The 27143-nt window shown below is 39.0% G+C and overlaps 1 protein-coding gene across 1 annotated transcript in view; it reads right to left on the reverse strand.

The window, feature by feature from the left end:
• Nucleotides 1-235: 235 nt before the first annotated feature.
• Nucleotides 236-27143, reverse strand: part of LOC126714373 (auxin transport protein BIG) — a 31979-nt gene continuing 5071 nt past the window's right edge. Inside the window, exons 3-14 of the mRNA XM_050414499.1 lie at nt 23665-23827; nt 17480-23565; nt 15090-15707; nt 14782-14962; nt 11229-11460; nt 6590-11140; nt 6258-6480; nt 5548-5949; nt 5042-5185; nt 2849-3874; nt 1663-2166; nt 236-1266 (exon numbers count right to left, since the gene is read on the reverse strand). Of these exons, the coding sequence (XP_050270456.1) occupies nt 445-1266; nt 1663-2166; nt 2849-3874; nt 5042-5185; nt 5548-5949; nt 6258-6480; nt 6590-11140; nt 11229-11460; nt 14782-14962; nt 15090-15707; nt 17480-23565; nt 23665-23827 (14952 nt within the window). The 3' untranslated portion in view covers nt 236-444. The remainder of the gene's footprint in view (nt 1267-1662; nt 2167-2848; nt 3875-5041; nt 5186-5547; nt 5950-6257; nt 6481-6589; nt 11141-11228; nt 11461-14781; nt 14963-15089; nt 15708-17479; nt 23566-23664; nt 23828-27143) is intronic.

Here is a 27143-nt window from a genome sequence, read left to right on the forward strand (position 1 = left end):
AATTCAAATGTAACTATGATTTTGAAGGTATTGCTTGACCGAATTCTCAATTATTTAATTAGCTTGAACAATTACATTGTGTTGTTAAATTCACTTTTTAGAATCTTTTAATAGGCAAGTATATATTCAGACGTTTCTCTCATATAATGTCTCGCTCGTAAAGATACTTGATGAACTTAAGTGCGATGTGCTGTATATGCAGACTGATGAATTTGATTCAAGACACCACGAGACATTTCTTTGGGGAAAGCAAATTTCATTACCTAAAGGAGCGTATGTGTTACAGACTCAAACAAGACATAATATTAAGTTCTCACCCCTTCACTCATGGGGACAGAACAGGCATACATCATTATCACATTCATTCACATATCAAAATAAGGAAGTTTGTAACTAGAATTTTGAACTAAAAATACACATAATGCCCCTGATTCAGAATGATCATCAGCTTTTCCCCGCATTTATCGCAGCATGCACAAAATCCTCACACTGCGTAACTCCACCAGATAACACATCAGCTAAAACACCGATGACATCAAAGGCCTCCTGCAAATCAGTAGCAGAATTTATGTCATCGAGCCACGAGAGCCATTCCTTAGAAAACCCTACCATCTCCTTCACATTCAATAGTCTCTCTTTCATCACAATCTCCCAAGCTTCTACACTTCCACTTTCATCGTCCCCTTCTAATGATGCAGTAGTTCCTTCTGCTTTTACAGATGCCACATTTGCTGATTTTTTAACTTTGAAGAAATGCTGCAGCTGCTCAATTAAACCAGTGTAGACAAGCATTGGTCGGATGATAGACAATAGATCATCAGCACCCTCTGATTCAGGGGTAGGGCTTGTACTAGAGCTTCCAGGTTCTACTTTTGCTGAATTGGATGATCCACGAGCCGCTGACCGGCCGTGAGTGTGCTGCATGTATGCATGATAAATTCCACGCTGCAAGAAGGCACATCGGTGCTGCAACCATGATTCATAGGACTCCGAGAGAAGTGAATTCACCATCATAAATTGTACAGTTTCTTCAGTCCCCACAGAAGGTTGTGTTCCAGATGGTGTGGAGGGGCGGGAATCTGTAGTGGAAGAGGTTAAATATGCTGAGACAGCTTTGGCCATGCTATGGCGCTGAGAAGGATTTCCCTGATCAAGAAGGTAACGAGCCATTTGGATCATGAAAGGAAGAAATCTGGAGTTGCTTTCCCTTCCTCCACCTCTGCTTTCTGCACTGAATGATGCCCCTGTTGCAAATCGAGCAAGCATCTACATGACAGAAAATTCATGAACATCAGGTACAGGAAGGTAAAAGGCCAAATATTAAAGTGACAGAACCACAAAAGTTAGAAAGGAATTACTGGTGAAAGAATAATACATGACTCATTCAAATCAATATGTGACCCACCACAAATGGCATTATTACATATATAAAAAGGTTCTCAACAAAACCTTATTAGGCATTATTTACCATCCAATAATTTGTTTCAGCCATAAATAATATCAAGAGGAAATCTTTGACAGGATCAATCTTCAACTTAGGGGTATTTGTATGTACTTCAAAGATTACTCAAAAGCAGAACCTTAACTCAGTCATCCAAATACAATATATAAATAAATAAATAAATAAAAAGAGTAGAAGGAAAGTAAAAGAAAGTTATCTACCAGAACAATGTCGTATGTCAACAGTCGAAGCCTGCTTCCATCAGCACGTCCAAGAGCATTGAGGTTTTCCCAATACTGGTCAACATGGCGATTATACTGTTGTGGTGGAACCGAAGGACCTCTCACAGGGAATAATGAATTACAAAGAGATTCATTATTTCTGAGGGTTGCACCTTCCCACTCTTTCTTAGGATTCTTCAGAGCTGCATCTGCTCTTTTGGCCTCCTGATGGCATTGGAAATGAATGATATTAAAGTAACTCACAGTTGTGTAGACATATTCCCCACGTGCACCTCCTGAAGGGCCAACACCTAGGTTCACCCGCTTACTGTAGGAGTACACACCCAGCAAATCAGTAGGCCTCAAACTGTAGCCCTCTCGGCACACCATGCATGCCAGCCCATCTTCCTCCTCCTCCACATCTTCCAGACCTTCAAGAATTGGTCGAGCAACAACAATACGCTCACCGCCATCTGAAGCTAGTTCCTGTCGCATTCCAAGTCCCTGTTCCAATTACCAAATAGACGTTCCCACCATTATTTCTTCATTTTCTAGGAAGAAACATCAATATGGAGAATGTATTATGTATCATATTTTGTTTCCTTGGCCTCAAAGGCCTCAATACTAGGGAAACAGTGGAGGGCAATGTCAAAGAAAAAAAAATGGAGAATTTCACCAACCAAAACTAAATAATGTATAAATTTTGCACTCCTGAGAGTTTCACTTACTAACCTAAATAAACATTATCCCTCCATATATAGATAATCATTGTCTATTTTATCTTTTAAATGTACAAACATGCATCAGCAAATAACTTTATCTTCTACTTTCTTCCCTTTAACCTATTTTTTCAGTTCTACTTCTCTGTGATTGATCCAAATATTAGATCAAATCAGATTTGCAAACATCCCTATAAGCTTATCAAACCCTAAATCCTATTCTTCAAACTTCCCATTACCAACCCTATCTGAACCTGCTATTTTCAACATCAAACCTTAATCCTAATTCCCCAAAATAGAAGTAGGAGTTGAAGAATTCAGATGTTGTCCTACATCACACCCATATACTTTTTCTTGGTATTGAAAAGCAAATAAAAAAGCTGCTACAATAATAAACAGCCCCAATTTTATTAGCATAGATAGATAGGTAAGTCTGCTATGCAGCACAGGGTTCAGTGGAAATGTACCTGAAGCATCTCCTCTCTCTTCCTCAAAGCTCGACGCCTCATTTCATCCCGAGTTGCATGCCGCAACCTACACACCTTCTCCTCCAAGAACCCATCTCCCTTTCCCTCTTTATTAGATAGTGTGTCTAGCAAGTTTTCAGCCCTTGCCCCAATTTCATTTTCTCCAGAGACTCCTTCCAAAGCATGAAGCAGGGGTAAGATTCCACCCTCATCAATACACCTTTGGGTGGCCAAATGCCCCATTGACAAGCCTGTCAGCATAGACAATATAAGCGGTACAGAAGGTAGTTTTAAACCTATTGCCCATTCTGCACTGGATTTAAAGCCAGCCTGCCCTGAAACCGCAAAACTATTGCTCAGATGTCTAATTGCAACACTGGTTATACCCTTCTCTAGGATAATGTCCTTTAGTCTCTCTCCACAGGAACTTGTCTTAAGTGACTCTGAAACTCTAACAAAATTTTCCAGGGAAAATCTCTGCTTGGCAGCTTGCTGAGCAAGGCTCTCGTCTTTAGGATTGTCTTGGTGTTGTTTCTCCAACTGGTCAAATTCACCCCAGTCTTGCAAGTAAGGGCTAAAATGCTGGATCAGTGCTTCCATTGCAGCAGGTTCACCATATGTCAAGTAAGGCAAAATTCGTGCGACCATCTCAGTGTTCCTTTGCTGTTTGTTTGATTTCTTAAGGCCCAAAGGATGTGATAGTCGTTCCAAGAACATGAGAACTATTTTCTTGGCCTGCTCATCTGTGCCAGTTTCTTCGCTGGTGACAGTAAGAGCACTTTGTGAAATGCTAATGTTTTCGCTTTCATTTGCTTCCATAGTCAGACTTTCCACAATCAGAAGAATGCCTTCGGCTGGCTCCATGGCATCCACAAAGAAGGCCCGCCTTGATGCTTCAAGAAGTATGCCTAAAGCTCCTAGTCTCAACAAGGCACGCCTGTTCTCTCTGATTTTGCAACAGTGCATGAGGAGATTAAGAACTGCAACCAACTGCTCTTGATTGGACTTGAAATCATCTCGCAAACGCTGAACATTCAAAACAAAAGTCAGATGGATTAATAAATAATAATAATCAGAAATAGCCTTCCCTTGCATAACAAAGCAAAGCCTTTATAAGCAACTGAAATGGGAAAAAAAAAATTCCGAAGTATATATGCCATTTCTTTAAGTGACAATTCGATCAGGTCAAATGGCTATTAAAATCATATAAGAGAACGACTAGAAGCACAAAATAAACATTCAGGGTACAGAAATAACTGAGGAAATTTATATAACCAGTAAAAGATATGCTATAATCATTTAGATAAATATATGCATTTATAACACGGCATGAGTGCATAACCTCAAAATGGAAAATTCCTTATATCTTGGAAACCTGGCTTCTTTGGTTTAATTTCTATTTTAAAAGAGAAACAGAGATATGGAAGGCATTTTTTGTTTTGATTTTTTGAAATCGTAACTCAAAATGGCTTTTTGTTACAACAAAATGGTGTTTCCTGATACAGTTTTCTGCTTTTTAGGAAAAACAAAGCCAGGCTTGTTTGTGTTTAATTTTTATTTTATATAAGAAAATGAGATATGGAAGGTGATTTTTGTTTTTAGTTTTTTTTAAAACCATAACTCGAAATGGCTTTGATAACACCAAAATTGTGTTTCCTGAAACTGTTTTCTGTTTTTCAGTTCAGGAAAAACAAAACCATTGAAAAACAATTAAGTTTTCTTCCTCTTCTTGGAAACTAGTTTTTAAAACTATTCTCTGAGACACAATGAAACAGGCCATTGTTTCTATTATAAATAGAAAATAGACATATGGATTCAGATAAATATAATTCATAAACCCAAAGTCACCCAATTACAATTGCAAACTTTCAGAAAATACTCCAAAAATGCATCACCAATCCAAAGGGCACTAGAAACCATTAGTAAACTCAAAGAATAAAACAAATGTTGCTATGCCACTAGAACAAATGTTACATATTATTCCAAAATTGACATGAAATGGAATGTTCATAAAAACGTAATGTGATCAATTTTCTTGAAATCTTTTGCAGTTTCTATTTCTTCTGCCAAAAATTCCATGGTGTGCCCAAAGAAAAATGAACCTGGTAATATAATTTTGAATGATTGCTAAAAGAAAATTCTTCATCAGCAAGAGGGAAATAGATCAATCATTTAAAGAAGTAGCCTACACACCTGGATCATGCCCAAAATAATTTCAAGTCCACCATATTCACGTACTGCACCTGCTATGGCAAATTCAACCTCAGGATCTTGCGACTCCTCCCTATCTTCCTCCAATTCTTTAATCATAGGCTCAGTTGCTTCGCCATCTAATCCCTGCCAATAATACCACCACGAAATGTTGCATTCCCCTCACAAGAAACAACAACAACAACAAAAGAAACAACCACCTAATTTTTATGCACACCTTCAACAATAATGGACACAAACACTTCAACTTTACCATCTCATACACAATACTTCACTAATAAACTGAGCTCAAATGGACGGCGTGAATAGAAAATTCACCATATGGATCTCAAGACAGATCCATGAATAGACACCATATGCAACCAAACAGTACATAGAAAAAAGGTATAAAGCAATTTCTTCTGTTCTTTTGGAACCACAATTGTTATTAAACAAAACTAATTACTGAGAAAAAAATTATAAATTTAAAAGAAATAGTATCAACAAACCTGAAGACGGTAAGTCACAGTCATAGGTGGACAATCTCTGGCTGAAGTAGCAGCAGTTGTAGATAACAAGGTAGAATTAGCCAAAGTGCTTGAAGATTGATTTGATTTCCTCCATACTTGCTCATAAACTTGAGCAATGCTCAAATCAAGAGAGATGATATTCCCAGCAACTAGCAACTCCATGCCATAATCATCTTCAAGAAGACCCAAGAGATCCAACTGATGGCAAATTTTATTCTTAACATCACGCATCAATGGACCAATCTCTGCACTGGAATAAGGATTTTTAGTCATTGATCCCCTGATGAATTCTTCCTGCGTGTGTGCCTTGTTAAGAACCAAAAGATATACAGGCTCTGGTTTCGATGGGCAGATCAGATTGCAGAGCTGCTCTAAGATAAACTGCACAAACAGGTGAATACGATTTATTAAAGGAAATTGCATCTCAACATACTTAGATTAAAAAAAATTAAAATAAATCAGAAGTACAAAAACTAAAGTTGTAAATCTATACAATTACACATCACTCATCCACTAAGTAATTTATCTGTATCAAGACAGAATACAAGCAGAAAATTAAGTTCAAAAATAGATCCAAAACAGGCATAACTTTAATGATTTTGACATCTTTGGTAACTGATCAAAGACGATAAAGAAAATTATAAGCAGAAAAAGAGGATAATAAACAGAGTAGATTATGTCATCCATACCAGAGAATTTCTTCCTTTTCGCTCCTCTCCATGAATTTGCAAACCACAGATACAGGCCCGGATAAACTGCCGTCTATTTTCACTGCTTTCAAGCAGAAGACTATCTAAAAGATCTTTTAAGAGCCGGTTGCAATCACTAATCAACTTTGTCTTTTGCACTATCAAGCCACGGATGACAATAAGTGCTTCAAGGATTTCAAAGAGCAGATTATCTTGCATGAATCTGGCACAAGATCAAATTGTATTAGATGTGAAAAACTAAACAAGTTTATCAAAAAAAAAAAAGGAAAAAAAAAAGTATGGAAGACATATTAGCAAAATCCATATAATACCTGGATCTGATATTGGGAACCTCTAAAAATTTTCCAAGGAGCTCTATCAGCTTGTGAAGGATAAATCCCTGTGAAATGTCAATATGCAGGCTCCTTTCCAGAGACTCTATATTGGCCACTTCTTGGGTAATTAATTTACATATTGTACGTAGACATCCCCGCACAGTCAAAAACAGTCGAGCATCTTCCGACTCTATCATCTTGAAAAGCAACTCAAAATACTCTGCAGCACTTTCACCAGCAGATAGTGTTGCCGGTAATAGAGACACTAGCAAGTTCAACAACCGAAATCGCCTTGATGCGCTTTGGGCACAGAGCAAACTTATCAGCATGCACATTTCAGACCTTATTGATTGAGAGCAAGCACTCAAAACAAGTTCTGTAACCCAAGACCCGAGTTCAAATGCTGATAAGTCACTCTTTGCTGTCTTACAAGCATGCCGCTTCCACCTTAATGCATATTTAAGAGCTAGGAAATCATGTCTTTGGGGACGAGACCTTTGGCTGGCACCCTTGACTGCTTGAGACACCTTGTACTGCCTTCTAACAAAATCGAGATAAGATGCTCCCTTCTCCCACTCAGAATAGCTCAGTAATTGAATATCTTGAGTCTTCTGGGAAGCATCCCAGTTCCTTTCCAATGACTCTGGCTGAGACTTGCTCCCACTGAAAACACCACTCAAAGATCCTGAAACATTAGAGTTACTTTCATCCTTAGTCTGTGAAACAGGAGCAGATTTTGCAACACCTTGATCTTTGTCTGCTGTGTCAGGTTTTGGAGGAGTACATGCCTGAGATATAATCCTCAGACAAGGAAGAATAACATGCTCAGAGATGGCAGGATGCTTGGCACCCAATTTAATGGAAGAAAATAACAGTTGAAAAACAACACGTAACCTTGATTCCCAGAATTCATCAGCCAGAGAACACACTTCCGAAAGCAATAACAGCTCTTCACGGGTAGCCAGAGCAATATCCATGGAACGATGATGTTCAAGGCAGTACATGACTTTCTTCTGCATCAGACTGTTCAACTCAGTCACTGCACTAACATCACCCTCAGAGAAAGCACAAAGTACTGCCCTAGCTTGGACGCGGGCAGTCTTAGGACCTTGATGAATGTTATTTTCAAATAACTCAGATAAGATGCCAGATGAAACAAGTTGTTTCTTAGAATTTGGATGCTTTGATAGCACCTGCAATAATTCAAGGCACTGGGTCACAAAAGTAGTTGCACAGCCATAGCAATTATTTGGAGACCTGGATACCACAAATCTTGAAGCAGCAACTCCATTATCAGAATGTTTCTGGTGCAAATAACTCATCAATACCCGGCGTAACCCTTGCAGCGTCTGAACACTTTTACTAACAGAATCAAAAGCTGCTTTGCACTTCTCACCATACAGGACACCAAGAAGAGCAATTTTACGGTTTATCTTACATGAAGGCCCAGGCAAAGAGACCATCATTTGCTGCACAGAGTCCTTCTGTTGTGAGTCCATCTCATTCTCACCAATACTTGATACAATCTTGAGTAGGGGCTTCTTAAAACCCAAGAGTTGCTGATATCTCCTATGAGCATTTTCTGATTCAGATTCTATAGCTGCTAAATTTCTCTTCATATCTTCATCATTCTCCATATTATCAAATGTAAAACTGGGCTTTGCCATGAAATTGAACTCAAACCTTCCATATTTGCTGTAACCACACTCATTGCAAAGAAAAGAATCCAGATTCTCATAATTGATGTTTCGGCATTGCCTGCATTGATATGCATTCTCGTGGCAATTGCTACATATCCCATGCTTATCAGTGACTGGTCGACTGCAACGTGGGCATTGCAATGGTTCAAGGGATAAGGCCTGTAGATTTTCATAGAAAGAATCCAGCTCAATCATGAAGTTACAAGCAGTGATTGGAATGGGGAACTCTACTTTTAGCTCAGTCTGATTGAAAGCAAGATGACAACTCTTTGCACGCTTCCATAGTGCCCAATTATTTTTCAATTCTGACAAGTCAGCCACAGGCCTATTATTGTAGTAGAGGTTTAAAACTTTTACTGATTTAGATTTGCGTGCATCATGAACATTCATAGTCACAGTCTGGATTGTGTAACTCCCTGTGCATTTCACAATGATTCGGTTGTCAGTAAACTTTGTTTCAGATTTCAGACTTTCTAGCTTCATCCTGCTATATGGTACCTCAGGTGAACTGCAGGCAACACAAGGTTCGCTCTCAAGATAGTATCCATCAAATTCCACTAAACCACTTAAAGTGTTGTATATGCGGGAATTTGGATGATTAGCTAATAGCTCATTTTGAGAATGAAGTGTTTCAAAGATGCATCTAATAACATCAGGGGTCAAGCACCGATCCACAAGTTCAGTACTTTGTTGCTTTGAGCTAATATCAGGGACTTTTCCCAGCAACCATGTGACAAGTTCCGTGTACTCAACGATATTCTGACCAAACATTGGGAGGAATTTGAATTTCTGTAGGAGAGTTGTTAACAAGGTTTCCTTGAATGACTGCTTTCCATGATGCCAAACACCAAAAAGAACACACTTGGCCTCTGCACGCACAGAGCTTGAATTCCATTCCAGTAGAAAACTATCAATAAATTGTCTCAAGGCATCACTACCCTTGTCAGTGAAGATATCAATCGCTGCCTCCATATCTAAATAGGACTTCTCTGAACCAGATTCAATTCCATCTTCACCTTTCTTTTTCTTCTTTGAATCCAAAGATTGAGTGCCTGATTTGTTTGAACCTATTCCCGAGTCTGCTTCAGTTTTCTGTAAAGAGTGGCCAATATCCTTTCCTGTATAGAAGGCCAAATTTAGAAGTTTAAGAGTCTGAACAACAGACTCCTCCCCGAAATAAAATATGCCATTCATCAGGAAGGGTAAAACTTCTCCATGCCTCAAACAGTATTTCTGCCAGTTCCGAGGCCGTGCACCAGCTACTTCAGCCATAGTAGATAGGCACTTCACAATCTTAACACTTCTCTCATAAGAGACAGGCTTTTGAAAACCACCAGATTTATTTATGTGTTTGAAAACTTTCTTAACTTCACTGGAGAATTGCCAAGAGTCTCTAACACTGTAATAGGTAGTTTTGCTTCCACATAGATGCAGGAAAAGCCTCCTTGCGTATCTTCTTACAAACGTTGTATGGGGATTGTTAATGTAACTGCAGAGAACATCCTGATATCCATCCAGCTTCAAATCCTTACTGTATGAAGTCTTGTAAACCTTCTCTCTCTCACCACTCTTGTCTTGTTTTTCAGGGCGAACCAAAGTGTATACAAGTCGGAAAGCATTCTCTAACAATAGTCTGTGGTAGTCCATAAAGATATCTGTCCGATGGGCTTTAGCATATGAATCTGAAAAGAACGGAGAAAAATTACCTGCAGGTAGATCTCTTCGTACTGTTAGTAAAGACCCACAGCCAGAACCAGGGCCCAAACCATGTGCACCATCATGATTAACAGGAGGAGACTTAAATACATGCACAAGCTGCTGCAGTATATCCATTAAATAACTGATAAAACCTTGTTGTCTAAGAGAATCGCAGGCTCGAAGCAGCTGGGAAATGAAATCATCTTTGTCCTGATCATCCAAAGACTGAGTAGCAGCTGAAGTGGAGGGCGGAATCTGGATAACACTCTTGTCATTTGTTTCTACAGTTCCAGCTGATTTTTGAGTGGAATTATCACTTCCGGGCTGGTGCCAGTTCCGAAGCATCAACGTGAAGAACATGAAGATGAGGATTTCCACTTCCCCAAAAGAAGAGCGGGTTTTGGCATTAAAAGGTTTGTTGAGATTAATCTCATCCAAAAACCATTTAATTAATTTCTCTAGATCCAAGCTTTTTGGCTTTGAACTGTCTATAAAAGGTCCACCCACAGCAGATGATAGTCTGTAGAAGAGTTGCATTACAGGGATTGCCCGAACCCCAGAGGTTGTCTCCATCCATCCTTTCAACTGTTCAAGAAGCTCAGAAAGAAGCAAAGAATTTACAGCCCGTTTCGAAGCAGAAATTGAAACTGGGTCAGTCACTGAAGTAGAAAACTCTCCCGATTCACTGGGCTCCAACACATGGATTGATGGAGCAGAATTCTGCATGCTGGCATCTGCAGTGGCTGGCAGCAAGCTTGTATCACTTGCATCATCTGGTGTGAAGTGAAATTCATTGCCATCTCCTCCAATTGATTCAATTTCAATTGGAATTGCTGTCATAGGATGATCTCTAGAATGTGGTGGGGGAAGCCGGTCTGCATCTAATACTTCATAACATGCCTCACATAAATCAAAATCAGGACAAATAGTACAATGCCATCTTCGCCTAAGTATAGGAACAGTGGAGCAGCCATCACAACAGTATTGAACAGATGAAGTGATGGAATCTTCCTCAATCATGACTTGGGTATTTACACCAGTTGTGTCAGAAGGCACAGGAGCAGACACAGTATTTTCCACTGCATCATCTGTAGCTAACATAGTTTGCTTTGGAAATGGAACCTGGAGCAACCTTGAAGATATAGCTAGGCTGAAAAAACAAAGCAAGTATAAATAAGGATCTGACAAACAAAACTCCATTCAGATTCCAAATAAAGCAGAAAAAAAAATATAAGTACCTGCTGGAAGTCTGAACTGCATCATTGGGGGAAAACAGAAGTTGCTTGAGTAAAACAACAGCAGGTGCCACAGAGCATCCTGTATCCTTCCCATGTAAAGTGAGGCATTCAGCATAACAATAAATGAGTTCCACGGAAGATATAACAATATTGTTCATAGTTTGTGTGTCAGGCTGCTCTAATTCCAAAATTCCCCATAGGACTTGCATAAGCCCATCCACCACTTCAGAACCTATATCAGAGGAATGGCAGCTTATATTAATACAGAACAAATCAATAAACAAACATCTCTCTACACTTTCATGGCAAAATGCTGCTGATTGATCAATTAGACATAATGGAAGTGATAGCCACGGCAAAACTCTGGAATGTAAACAACAAATCAAACTGAATAAACATGTCTTATTAATTTCATAGGAGAAGAGTAGAATAGGGCCTTATAGGTGAAAGCCCTAATAAGCTCAACCCCAAAGGAGTACTTTTAGGGCTCGTTTGGATTGAGAGAGAGAGAAGGGGGGGGGGGGGGGGGAAGTGGAGGGCAGTAGAGTAGAGTTTGATGAAAATAGGCTAATTTTGAGCCAATTCCACTCTACTCTACTCCCCCTCAATCCAAACGGACCATTAAATCTTAACTCCCTAGATGGTTGGATGATAGTTTATAAGTCCCAAAACTTTCCAAAGAGTCAAGAGTATTCCTTCTGGGATGGGCTTGGAGCTTACACTTTTAGGGTTGTCATCTACTAAGCTTAAAAGACTTTCATCTACTCTTCTCCTTCAAAATTAATTAACAAAAGAATAAACATAATTGTCTAAACCAATGCTCCAAAATCCTTCAGTTAAATGTGTAACACCAAGAAACAACATTAACATTCCTAGGGTTGCCGCATTTAACTTTTTCACAATATAACATTCAAGGAGGAGGTAGAAACAAACAAGAAGATGAAATGAGCAGTGAAGATCCAAAAACCCAATGTTAAATAGAGTCATTGCATCATGAAATGATATAAATACCTTTAGCATGGCACACTTGATATATATTGTTGGCCTACTTCCTAACATAAACATTTAGGACTTATATGGTTCACAATATCCACGTCATAGAATTTGAAAAACTGGCATCATTATCATTGCTCTTTGCACCATAGAGCTCAACAAAGCAATAAACAAACTAATTGAATTTTTATTAACACAGAAAATAAATGGTGCTTTCAATTTTAGTGCCTAGGGATTCCAATTTTTGCTCACCCCCTACCCACCCCATGGCAATGAATGTGATTGGTGACACATCAACAACATAATAAATGAATTTCTTCCTTCCCTTTTTTTGTTTGCTGTTGTGTTTAGAAGTTGAAGTTGACACATCACTTTGTAAGGCTTATGTAGTAAAATTTGCAATATCCCTCGCATCACTCCTCATTAGGCAGTATAGGAACAGGTCATAGAATTAAAACACAAGACAAATTCAGGGCAGGGATGGTTTTAGTCTCCCCATCCCACCCTGGGTATATTTAAAATTTTGTATACATATAAATATAGTATGGTAAAACTAATCTATTTTAAGTAATAAAACCCAAGGGTTTCATCTTTGTTCATTAACCCCCACCCCCCCACCCCCTCCCCTCTCCCTCTAACTTTTCACCTTATGAGAATGTGCCTGCCCTTCCACAGTCACCATAAATCTCCCGTCTTTCCTTCCTTGGCTCCTCTATGTCTCTCTAGTTTGCGCCCCAATCATCCCCATCGCTCATTGCATTGACCACCATCATTGCTGAGATCGTCCTCATTCTTTTTGTTGTCTTGATTCTTTATTGTTTTAGGTTCAGTGGACTCATTTGTTGTTTGGTTTAGTATTTTTCAATGAGCATTATGTCAATTGGTGTGATGTAGCAGTGTACAATAGTTTTCTTGCCTTGGGGGTGGCAACAGAGTGGCATGTTGATGCAAATTTGAACATGGGTGTTGTCAATAGTAGTTTTGAAGTGTTTGGTGACTTGGGTATAATGGAGCATGGTAGATTTGGGTGGTGGGGTGTAGTGGGTGGTGGTGTTAGTAATGAGCGGTGGATTATGGTGGTGGTGATTGGTGTTTGTATGTTCAAGCAGGGTAAACTGTGGCAGGGGAAAATTTTGAAAGGACCCCCCAAGGCACCACATTGTCACACAAACCGTAGATGGAATGGGGATTTTTTTTTTTTTTGATAGACAACAAAAAATTTGATTAATAAAAAAATAGCCAACTCAAGTACATAGGGGATGTACTATGGGTAAAAATCAAGAACCAAAATTACAATGATCAAGCAAAACAAGAAGGGAAAAAAACAAGAAAAATGCGACAAAGCTATACTCCAATCAAGGAGAGTATGTAAGAAAAAAGACTTAATCTCTAGCAATGACCGTTCGCATCCCTCAAAGGATCTAGCATTCCTTTCGCTAAGTAGAATGGAGATGGGGAATAGAGCCCATATATATATATATATATATATCCACCTAAAAAATTACAAAACAAAACTGAAAGAGAGAACAAAATAAAAACTGATTCACATGTTATATTAAAAACCAATCAATCCAACCATCTAATAACTTAATGACGCAAGCAATGAGAAAACAATTTCAATTTTAATTTATTTAAGGCGTCAAGGACAAATTTGTAATTTTTTGGTTTCTAGGAATGGGCTGTACTAATAGTCCATTGGGTCTTATTTTTGTTTTATTATTAAGTCGTCTATTTATATGGACTAATGCTTTCTATTCAAGAAAAAAATAATTTCTCCAAATCAGAAATAATGAAGTTTTGCTTGAGATTTGTGTGACACGACCTTCTCTGAAGTATGAGCCAAGGAATCATAGGTGTGATGACTAAAAGTTTATTACTTTTCTTTTTGTCCTCAAATTTCCAGCAACTTGAAACCTAGTAAAAACTCATTGTTCTGTCACCTTTTAAACCTAAATCCCAAACTTTAAAACCCTAAACCACTGATCCATCAAATAGACCCAAATACCCCATGAAGAGTCAAAACACAGTTCACTGGTTACTATTCATAGCCTAGAACAGCAACCCAGACTTTGGAGTTTCCCCTTATTTTCATCCCCAAAACCTGCTTTTCCTTTTTATCATCTGAACCCTATATTCCTTACTATTTTCCAGCATTTTCCCCACCAAACCCTAACCCTAATTCCTTAAAAAACAACCTGTCCAAGCACTGTCAGACCTGATCCAGGAATTCTATTTCTGATTTTGTTCCCCTTGTCCTATGTCACTATGACAATTATAAGATGAACTACATGTAAACCACAATCTTCACCAGTTCACCTTTATAAGGTCTGCAATCCATTAACTTCAATGCACAGCATGCCCCGCCTCAATTTCCATATTAAATTTAGGTAATATTTATCATAACCATAATCAGGAACATAAAGGAATACTTTTTATTTTTGGGATAGGTAAGAAAAAATATATTGAAGACACTACAATATGCTGGAGAAGCACAGAAAAATACATAAGGAACGCTTAGACAAAATTTAATATTATTGCCAATTAGGGGATGTGAAAATACCATTCATCTCCAGAAAAGTAGCCAAATTAGACCGACGCTGCAACGCAATCTTAGAGACTGCACGCATCTGGGCTGTAAACTCTTCAATAATCCACCTTCCTGCAGTACTGCCAGTGCCAAGCCTCGAAGAAAGTGCAGTGGTTGATTTGACCACCCCAAGGAGACGCATGGTATCCTTAACCTAAGTAAGAAGCTTCAGTTAGTGAGTGCACAATGCTCACTTGCATATAAATAAGAGAAAATTAACAAGCACACCCAAAAAACGGGGGATAATAGTTAACAAATACACAACAAAATTAGGCATATACTTGGTAGTATATCTCTTTTTTGGGGAATACAGCCTGCAAGATACGGCAAGCAGCAGCCTGCAACAAGGGTTCCCGGTCACTTTCAAATATGGTTTCTAGTAACTTCTTGCACTTGAGGTTGCTCAGCTCCTGTTTTACTTCCTCAACTCTTGAGCATTCTTGTGACTTACACAATGAATAAAATCTAGATAGAAGCTTAAGACCATCTGCTATGACCTGCTCCTGAACAGGAGCAGACTGCATTGAACGGCGCTTTTTCCCTGATACTGCAAGCGAGGCATTAGAACCAAGCACACGAGCTTCCATATCCAAAACTGCATCCATTTTCTCTTTCCAACCAAATTCATCTTTAGCTCGACCATAAACGTCAAGTGAGTCTATTCTAGGCAGTGCAGACCCACCGAAGGTTGGTCCAACAGAAATTGTAAATTCCTCATCAGCAAGGAGTGATTCAGCAACTGTAAATGGTATATCATACCAAGAACGCATGCCCTCATCTAATTTAACAACCCTCTGGAAGATAGTAATATCAGATGGTATATGGTTTGCTGAAGCATAACCCACATGCACACGAAAACCAACCATGACTATATCAGGGTTTGAATTGAAGACGGTTATCTGTGAAAACAAGAATATACAATCAGAGAAGTTTACAAGATATGACCGAGTGACCACTATAATAAACTGCACGCAAAAGACAAACCATCCTGTCTACCCTCAATATGCTCAGTATCATAACGATTATGATTAACTCATTATCCAGACATATGAAGCATTAAAATGGCCACATTACAATATGGACAGGGATATGTCAAATGTTGAAAATCAAAGATAGGATGTGACAAGGATACATTAATCAATCAACATATAACAAATATTTTCAAATGCATTTTTTTTTTTTTTAGTTTAACAGATGTTAACAAACATCAAAAGGGGAAAATTTTGTATGAGACAATAAAACTAGATTAACTTATTAATTTTTTTTTAAAAATACTTGACCATGATCTTCTGGATGGTAATGTATCCAATAAAACAAATCAAGAGGCAATTTGAATGAAAAGAACACCCTGGGAAGTTAATTGGGCAACCTGCTTGACAGTCTCAGATTCAAGGTTGACAAATATTTTCAATTTGTTGCCAGGTATGTAAATCTATTTTGTGAACAACTATACTGTCTTCCCCCAAAAAGGACACTCACTGGACATAAAAGAAGATGCAAATCTTGCTCTGAAAATTATGTCAGCTTCAGGGAAGATCAAGATTAATCAGGCTAAGACCACCCCGTACCATGCACATGATCCCACCCCTAAAATTGTACAACTACTTATTTTTTATAAATAATAATCCTCCACAAAGATTCTGATGATATCACAGGTTTCCCCCAGGTTCTTCAATTATTGTTGACCTCTTACCTGAAGTTGAAGCAGCACCTGATACAGCCATGGAAGAAAGGTAAGTTGCTACCTTTAGAGTGATATTCAGTTTTGGCAGCTCAAGAGCTTTTCCTGTCATTGGCCATCATGTGATGTCCGGTTGAAGCATACATATGCTTTTGAAGCCTATAATATTAGTTTCTAAAGCTTAAACAGTTTTTAAATTTGTCACTAGGTTTCTAAGTTATTGCGTTCATAAATTTATGTTTACAGAGGATATTCTCTTAACTATGTTCTGTCTAGATTATTCTAGAGTTTCTTAGTACCATTCTAGAATTTCTTAGTACTGGGAATCTTTTAATGCATTTCTTAGGCCTATAATTTAGTAGTCAAATTTTGATCCTTGGTCCTATTAGGTTAAGCAAAAGTCAACAATATACAAATAGCCTTCACCATATTCGAAGATTTATAAGTTGATTAATGGAATATTGTATGATTTGATTTATGTAACAAAAGTTTCCAGAGTGTTCCCCTTCTGTCCCCTTCAGCACACATAATTGTTCATGTCGTTGTTTACATGATCATTGAACATCAGCAAAATCTTTTATAACCCCAGAGTAGATCACTTCTCTTATACCCTTTAAAACCTTTCTCTATAAGATATTTTATTCAAAGAAAGGAGAGCTCGAAATGGAAAGCTTCCTTAAAAAATTACAAAAAGAGAGAGAGACTAATGGAAGAACCATAGACCGTAAAGACACAATACCTTAAAGCCTGCAGCACTAGCTTGAACATTAACAAAATCTTTTATCACCCGAAAGTAGATCACTTTTCTTATACCCTTTAAACCCTTTTTCTATAAATAAGATATTTTATTCAAAGAAAGGAGAGCTTGAAATGGAAATCTTTCTTAAACAATTACAAACAGAGAGAGAGAGAAACTAATGACAGAACCATAAATGGAAAGAGGGGAGAGACACAACACAATAGTTAGACCGTAAAGAAACAATACAATACCTTAAAGCCTGTAGGATTAGGGCTTTCTAGAAAACCATCCTCAGATAACAAGCTCTGCTTAGCAGACTCAGAGTCACCATTTCTGATGGCCTCACCGCCCAGTTTCACATCTGGTGTAATCAACACTGTTTTCTCAAAAAAATCAAGTGGGAATTCAGGATTTACACCAGCATAAGCCTTATTGCTTAGGATACCAGAACCCAATTTTTTAACTTTCTCCGATGTCGCATTTGCACTGGCATCAACTCCAACAGGGACATGTGAGTATATTTGCAGGCTGCCATCATCATGTAGAACAAGACAGTGGATTTTGTCTTTGGATAAAGGTTTGTAGGCAGTTATCCCAACTATGGGTGAGGTTGAACCCACTGCATGCCGCAGGTTTTGAGCAATTAATTCATGAGCCCCAATGGACACAGCAAGTGCAGAATTTGATTTTAAACTAGAGAAGCAAACAAATAACCCACTTCCAGCCAGCAACTCCTTCCAACGATGGAGTCCAGCAGGCCGCTGCTTACCATCTTGCTCCTCATATACCAAAGATATCTCAATAAGAGATGTTGCATCGGAACTCAGCCGACCTATCAAGGTTGTGCCATCTTGATAAGATATGAAAAGTAATTTACATGATGAAGAAAAGTACAAAGAGGAGCCCTTGGCAAGAATTTCTTTGTCCTGAACATGTATAATTTCCTTCAATGGCGTGGCCCCAACATTACCTTCCACTGACAACTCTAGCCTGAATAAGCTGCCACATTCTGAAAGAACAATAAGAAACATCCTTCCCTGGGAAGCCAAATAAAGGGTTGCATCTACAATAATGTCATCTTGCAATGTGAAGTAGTGCATGGGACTGATGTTGTCCTGAGACAGATCGTATATTTTGACAAACCTGTTTGTAACCACCATTAACTGAACCTGAGAACCTGGAACCCAATCTACTCGCCTAATATATGCACCTTGCAGGGCTAGTTCAATGGCAAGACGATCAGTCACTTCACCACGAGGGTTCACAGTGAGGACCTGGCAATCTTCATAACCAGCTACAGCGAGATAGTTCTCTATGACTGAATTAAAAGCAAGATGGACAATCTCAAAGCGAACAACATTCTTTGAGAGGGGCTTAACATTTGTCTTGTCTGCTGTAACAGGTGCAATGGTGGCTTGTCCAATTAACTGCCCAACATCAAAGATAGCAACTTTGTCACCCTCTCCAACAGCAAGTCGGCCTCGAACACTGACACTAAGCAAGGTTTTGACAAGAGAACCACTCGCTAAATGTGACTTAAGTTCCTTGGCATTTGAATAATCTGCCTTTATTTTTAGGTCTAGTGACCCACTTTTATATGCCTTCTTCAATTGCAAGATATCAACACCATAAGAAAGCACCTTATCCTCGCCCAAAACAATTTTCTTATCTTTTGAAAGGCTGGAGTCTCTTTTACTAGTTATAGAAGGCAACAAAGAAGAGCAAAGGCCAAGCACCCGGCCCTCAATATCAAGCTCCTCCAGTAGCAGTGGAATCCTATCTTGAAGTTCTCTTGGAATTGATAACCTGAGGGAGTTATCAATATCTGTATTAACATCCTCATCAAAATCTGAATCACTATCTGGCAGCTGATCTCCATCCTGGGTAAAGGGTAAGAAGGACTGAAAATTACTAGAACCACGAACAGGTGCAGCACTACTCCCAGTGAATTTGCGAGGCTTCAAACACTGACAGTTGCTACCCCTAACACCCCCAGCTCCACAATCACAAAAGAAGCGACTCGAGCGAGAATAAACAACACGGTGACCACGATGGCAAACTTTAGCACAAACAGAGCAGCAGCCTTTTGATACAGTCAGATCACATGTATAACAAAAATACCAATGCTGTTCCATGAAATTGCTGCCACTGGATGTAAATGTGCATACTTTAGAAGCAAGGGCCCTTTCACTGTTACTATCCTCATCCTCATCCTTGTCTATGCTAGCCACCTCACCATCAGAAGTTCCATCATCCTCATCTTCATCCACAGAAGTTGCATCACATTCAATAGATGTGGATCCCCCTTCTTGATTAGCTGAAAGAACCAATGTTTCGGAATTCTTACTTGATCCCACCAGCCTAGAAGTCACAGATCCCACCCCATGAGCATTGGTAGACAATGACTTTCCAGCAGATCTTTCTGGAGTATTCTTACCAGACCCACAATCACTCAAGATGGTTCCAAGAAAACTGAACAAAAACTTCAACCCTGGAAGCAAACGTTCATCACCAGCCACCTTCTCCATCAGCTTTATGGCCCGTTCCAAAAGCAATTTCATTGATGTCTCTCCTCTTGAAAGTTGAACAACAAGATGAAAATAGGACTTGGCTACATGAATATCAAATAGCAAAAATGCAGTATCAAGTGAAACCAGCACAGCTTCAAAAAAATGACTTTGCAGTTCACTAGATTGCAACTCAGAAGGTGAGGATACAAGGCACAAAATAAAATTCATGGTTGACTCTCTGAGAGAAACAGAACTTCCTTTTGCACTATTGACCGCACCTGAAGCTTCCACTACGCAACCTAAAAGCCTTTTCTCCAACCATTTGGTCAGGCGAACTGAATCCATGCCAAGGAACTTATTTTGTATCTTTTCTTTAAGACCAGGACACAACTCTCCTGATAATAGATCAACAAAGAAGGAAAGAACCTTCACATTTACTAATTCTGAGCAGCAATCATCCAGTGAATCAATCAAAACCAACAAATCACCACGCTGCAACCCATACTGATCCTTCACCTGCTCTGACACATCCTCCGCACCAACATAAAATTGGAAAATGGCAGACTTTGAAGGGTCTTTCTTAAGGCTATCAATTGTATCAATAGCCTTGGTAATTATCAATTCATGGATACTGCTATCACCTACTCCTCTGGCATTGATGTCCCTTAGAAAACCTTCCATGTGCTTTATTAGAAGTAAGTTGGAATAATCCAATACTTCCAAACCAACATTTAAGATGTGATAAATATCTTCACACATCCCATGAATGCTTCCAAAGATCCTATCAAACCTGACCGTCATTACTGTACCAAGAATTTGACCAAGTAGTTCAGTCTCCAGATGGATATTTTCTCTCGCATTTTTTATTCTGAGCAGCCCATCTAGAATGGAAATGATCCCTCTTATGCTAAGAATGCAAGAAATAAGAATTCCACTAGCAGTTTGAGGACTAAAGGGTAAACCGTGCAACATAAATTCCCAATAGGCCCTGGATAAATTTCCGACAGCTCTCTTATCAATGGCAGCATCCAACTTCAATAAGATATCAAGAACAGGGTCCAGCTGGGAAGAAGTGGTGCAACTCTTTTCAAGGAGCTCATCTTGAAAACATTTGTCAAATCCAGAATGCTTGAGAAGCAATAGAGGTGAAAACATATTAGCATTGTTCTGATCATTATCAACAGTAGCTAGGAAAGCTTTCTGTTGAGCCTGCAAATATCTTTCCAACATAGAAGACAGCAGCCCGACCAGCATTTCAATTTGACCAGCTTCAACAATGGAGCAAATCAGGTCTTCAGAAAGAGTGATATACTCATTGTCCCTAGATGTGTTTTCTGTCCATGGACTTGCTCCAGGAATTTTATTCTTAATGCAATATCTCCAGATGCCAACATTAAGTATGGAAAGTATCAAAGACAACCATGATCCATTCCTAAAGAAATCCCAGCCTAGTTCTTCAATTCCCTCTGGTACGTGCATGGCATGCAAGTGCTGAATTAGGCCAACTACTACTCCAGGGAAACTAGTGCCACGGTCAAAGGCATCACTGCACCCCAAAAATGAGTGGGTGAAGCAGAAGAAATGTGCCATATCAGATAAGTCCAGAGCCTGGGAGCCAGTCCAAAATGGAAGCAGATTGTCGGATGCAGTACACACTGAAGGAAAATCCCAACAAAGTGCAAAAACATATCTTTCAATAATAAGCTCTTCAGGTGCTGCAGCTTTTTTACCTTTCCAAGACCCGAGAATCCACGAGAAAGTTACAAAAATATCATTCCAACTCAAGCATAAGCCACCTTTGGCCTGATCATCTCGATATAGTGAAGTAGGAAGGGCTGAAATATCAATCAGTTGATTGATCAAGCTACTAATGACAGGCTCTTCAATCCATGTGCCAACCAAACTATTTACTGCAATTGATGCCCAAGAGGATAAATAATCATTCATGTTATTAGGCAGATGTGAAACAGAATGGGGGGCTTCCCTCAACTTGGATCGCAAATCCAGGACCAATGATGGAGGACAAGTATGTGGATAAAATATCATATGACGAAGCACTAAAATCAACCTTGAAATTAGTAAAGCCCAGCATGAAAACTGTGTGCTGTTAAAACCCGAAGTTGGAACCTCAATTGCTCTGAGGGAAGAAAATATTAAGTTTGCCAGTGTTGCCTTTTCTCCTTCAGAAGATAAGTGGAATGCCATAAGAAGAATCTCAATATGAAAGACAGAGGGAAGGGTACCAATAAGCTCCTTGAGGCTAGGACATTTATAAGAAATAGCTTTTGCCTTCTCAAGAACAAAACACACAAATCCCCTGTATATTTGGGTTCTGAACTGGCTACCTGCCAAACCCACCCTACAGAAAAGAGTGCGAGCTAGCAAGGTTAGAGTCTGATCATTGTAAACAAAAATATCGTTTTCAACATTCAGAATTTTCTCAACAAGGTACTCTTCAAGGGAATCAGACAAAGCATGGTGAGTGAGAAGGTTGTGCAACAGCTCAAAGCAAAGTTCATGGATATTCCCATTTCTCCTCTCTTCACGTAAACTGCCACAGCTATCAGATGTCCTATCTTCAGAACAACAGCCCTGACAAATAAGTAAGGAAAGCAAAATATCAATATGGCTCCTACTGATTTGTTTGCGGCCATCCTTGTATATGGATGTATAACATTCCGGAGAGAAGATGCTCGATTCAAGAAAACTCAACATTTCTGTAGCAGCTTGAATTGGTGTGTTGCTATGGCTGGAGCTAGAATTGATAGCAACAGGTGGTTGATCATATCCATCTGTAGATCCTACAGAACGACCACTCTCAGAAAAAAGGTCACCAAAAAGGGCTTCATCCTCTTGGCAAACTGCATTTTCCAATTCAGAGTTGGAAATAGTTTTTGCACAACTGGAAGATGATCGCTCCACTTTTGGCCTTAATTTTACTGCTTCAGAATGAAGAAAAAAAATAAGATGCATTAGATTGTCCACCCACTGCTTTGATGAGGGGAATATCATTTTCAATAGTTCTTCCACTGTGTACCTCTTAAGTAAAGGAACCTTCTCAAAATGAACATAACAATAAGGGGAATCAATCAGATCAGCAGAACTGCCACTAAGCACTCTTTCAAACTCCTCCCAATTGAGAGGCTGATGTGTTTGCCTCTTGAGATCATAAATAAGTTTCAATATGTAAAGAACACTGCGAGGGAAGAAAGCTAGTGGAGGCTTCAGGTTAGCAGTGGACTTGTTGTATCTCCACACAGTAGAATCCAAATTGTCCAATATAGAAGCTACTATACATGCTTGAATATTCTGAAAAATGCTACTATTGCAGAAAACAACTTGGACAAGCTGAAGAAACTCTTCCAAAAGCAACAGAATCAGGCTCTCAAAACTACCATCAATAGCAGCATGGCTATTTACAAACTCAAATCCAGGTCTAAACAAAATTGGCAATACATCAGCAAAAGAAGCAACTGCCTGAACCAATTGGACATCATATTCAACGTAAGGAATGTCCTTTGAAAGACTTCCAAGTAACTTCAAAATCCTCAAACTGAATGAGAGTCTCTTGCTGAAATTTGTACCAGCTGTCTTCTCGTCAAACACAGCTGGTATTGCAATCAATTCTTTGCAGAGCAATACCAGACGCCGAATGCATCCCACATGAGCAACAGCCCAATGCTGGGACACAAAAATAAACTTGTTCAAATTTTGGTGGAAAGCATGTGCAATGAATCCAGATGTCTGCCTATCCGATTGTATGCACTCAGAAGCTAATGTCATATGAAGCCGATCCACTGGTTTCTCTTCCACAGAGCAACTGGTCCCTTTTCAGACAAACATATGAGAAGCATGTCAATATTACAATGTAAACAATGAGATAAAACAACTGCAAGAGATCATGGAGTACACAATATCAGAGATACCTTGAAGACTGCATTTAACATGATTATCCAAATCAATGCCACAACAATCAGCAACCGTTGGCAATAGGTCTACCAAGCTATTTATAGAGCAGGGCTGCAATGTCTCAGATACTTTATCCACTCCATCAACTAATGCTATCTCCAAAAGCTGTACCAATTTATTCTGAAAAAAATCAAACAAAATTGAAGCCATCAGTAACAATAACTATCACCATTTAACTAATTCAAAAAAGATACACACACAAGTAACTGACTGAACAATCTAGCACTGAATAAATCTATAAAAAAAACAAGAGAAGATATTTAAAACTCCAAGAACTATTACCTCTCTCTCTCTCTCTCTCTCTCTCTCTCACACACACACACACACACACAGAGTCAAAAGACCTCTAACCACACCGCAAGTTAGCCAGTGGTTCCTAAAACCATACAGATTCAGGAGAAAAGGAGGTAGTCAGGCTTCCATGGCTCAAATTATGTACCGATTAAGTGATGAATAAAACTGTACAATATTAGTGGTCTCCATTTTACAAGCAAAATGAGTTCAAAAATCCATTATGCATGCCCCTTCTCAAAATATTCCTAAAAGTTTTTCCACTAGACAAAAAAGTGATTGATATTACACCATTAAATTATCAAGACAGCCCAATCGTTATTATTGAGAACCATCATGCAGTAGGTTTCAAACCACAACAGGAACTAGCATGGAAGACTTTCAATAATGACTTTTCACCAACAGAAGCCATAATATCTTCCATCACTTTTAGTACGTTCTAGAGAGAAAATCCGGATCTCACTTTTTCTTTTTCTTTTTTTGATAGGTAATAAAAGTTTTATTGATAACAAAAATGCAATGTGATTACGATTGTAAACACACGGCAAAGAAAGAAAACAAACAAATCAAATAGTAGATCTAACAAAAATAAGGAAATCAGACAAGGAAATACAATGCGTGAGGCCCCAAATACGAGACCACTCAAACAAAGTCCTAGCTAGCGATGTCTTCAACAGTTCAATAGGTCTCTCAATGTCCTCAAAAGTTCGGTCATTGCGTTCTTTCCATACTAACCACATAAGACACGCCAGTACCATATTCCAAACATTTGAAGAATAATTCTCCAACCAATTCCTCCAAGCAAAAAGAAGAGAAGCAACTGTATACGGCATCACCCACTGAACCCCAAACATAAGGAAAACCTCACTCCACAAAGCACGAGCAAACTTACAATGGAGTAAAAGGTGATCCACAATTTCCTTATCACACCGACGAAGACAACACCAATTAACAAGAGGCAAATTCTTCTTAACAAGGTTATCTGCGGTAAGAATCCCATCCCTAGCAGCAGTCCATAAAAAGAAAGACACCCTTTTAGGTACCTTTATACACCAAATGCTCTGCCAAGGGAAAGAAGCAAAAGGGGCTTTTAATAAAGAATTATAAAAGCAGTGGACATCAAAAATACCACTACGATTCAATTGCCAAATCACAACATCAACACCCTCCCCCCTTGGAATTCCGGCAAAAACATGCTCAAAAAAAGAGTAAAATCTCCCCGTTTCCCAATCATTAAATTCACAATGGAAAAGTAAGTTCCAACTCGTACCTCCCCCATCTGGTGCATATAAAATCATATTAGAAATCAAAACTTCTTAAACCACAGCACAGACAAACAGTTTCGGATATAACTCTTTCAAAGAAGTAGGACCACTCCAAGGGTCGTGCCAGAACCGAATGCGACTACCCTCTCCCGCTGCATACACCACATGACTAAAGAAACTATCTGCATCTTTCTAATACTCTTCCACAACCCACAGCCATGTGTCCCTCTAACAACTCTAGAGCACCAACCTCCACTACCCTCCCCATATTTGGTGGCAATAACCTGACGCCATAAATGGGTAACTTCCTTCCCAAAGCACCATAGCCACTTCCCAAGCAAAGCTTGGTTAAAAAACCCAATCTTCCGAATCCCCAAATCACCTGCCTCCACTAGCCAAACAACATTATCCCAAGCAACAAGCGGATATTTAAAAACTTCATCAGATCTCCCCCAAAGGAAGTTCCTCTGAATCCTCTCTAATCGGTCTGCTACATGTTGTGGGATGGTAAACAAAGAAAGATAATAAGTTGGAAGGCTTGACAAAGTGCTCTTCAATAAAGTAAGCCTACCCCCTTTTGTGTGAGTAAGTGAGTACCTGTGTGTTAGGCTGCTGAAAATCTTGCTGTCATCCTTCCATTCATTCTGATTTAACATTGCCTTGTAATTTATAGAACAACACAATGGCTAGAGCCACACTCAATATTAATTTTGCTATAAAAGCAGCCTGATTTGGAGGTTTTAGCCATTTTTTGTATCAAACATATGGATTCTTTTTATAAGTAATAATATTTACTTAAATGAGAATATTACTTCATGATCATGATGTTGAACACAAAGAATCTTAAAAATTACAAAGAATCATACAGATAATTGAAGTGAGGCTTGAAAATCAAAAATAGAATTACAATGTGTAAAGCCCCATGGGGGAGACCAATCAATCAAAGTTCGAATCAACAAGGATTTCAGCTGATCAAGAGATCTCACAATATACTCAAAAGTGAAGTTATTATGCTCCTCTGAACTATACACATCAAACATAATGGAGTAATATTCCAAACATCCGAAGAGTTCCTTCCAAACCAATTCCTCCACCCAAACAATAGATCTGCTATAGTTGGTGACAGCACTCAGTGAGCCCTAAGATTCCAAACATCCGAAGAGTTCCTTCCAAACCAATTCCTCCACCCAAACAATAAATCTGCTATAGTTGGTGACAAAACTCAGTGAGCCCTAAACATCTTTAAAACTATGCTCCACAAGCCATATGCAACCTCACAATGGCACAATGAATGGTCCACTATTTCCCCACTACACCTACACATACAGCACCAACTGACTAAAGAGAAACTCCTTTTGAGGAGGAGGAAATTCTGAATGTGGTTAAAGACGCTAATGGGGATATATCTCTGGTCTAGATGGGTTCCCTTTAGCTTTTTTCAAAAGTTGCAGCGACTGTGTGAAGAAAAATCGATTTGGAACAGTGTTTTGGAAAAAATGGTGAGGCGTTTAGCAGGATGGAAAACGTATATAGGGAGGTAAAGTTACTCTTCTTAAGTGTAATCTTTCTAATTTGCCCACGTATTTCATGTCTTTATTTCCTATTCCAGCAGATGTAGCCCTTTGTCTTGAGAAATTACAACAAGATATTCTGTGGAGGGAGTTGGGGGAAGAGTCCAAGCTTCACTTGTTTAGCTGGGATAAAATATGTTTGCCTTACCAAAATGGTGGGTTAGCTGTAAGAAAGCTCAGAATCTTTAATGAGGTTCTTTTGGGTAAATGGTTGTGGACGTTGGAGAGAGACTCGTTGTGGAGGCAAGTGGTGGATCTGAAGTATGGCTCTATGGGAGCTGGTTGGTGTGCAAAACCAGCCATTGGGAC

The sequence above is a fragment of the Quercus robur genome, chromosome 2 (genome assembly GCF_932294415.1).
Source record: "Quercus robur chromosome 2, dhQueRobu3.1, whole genome shotgun sequence".
In the NCBI taxonomy this organism is placed as follows: domain Eukaryota; kingdom Viridiplantae; phylum Streptophyta; class Magnoliopsida; order Fagales; family Fagaceae; genus Quercus; species Quercus robur.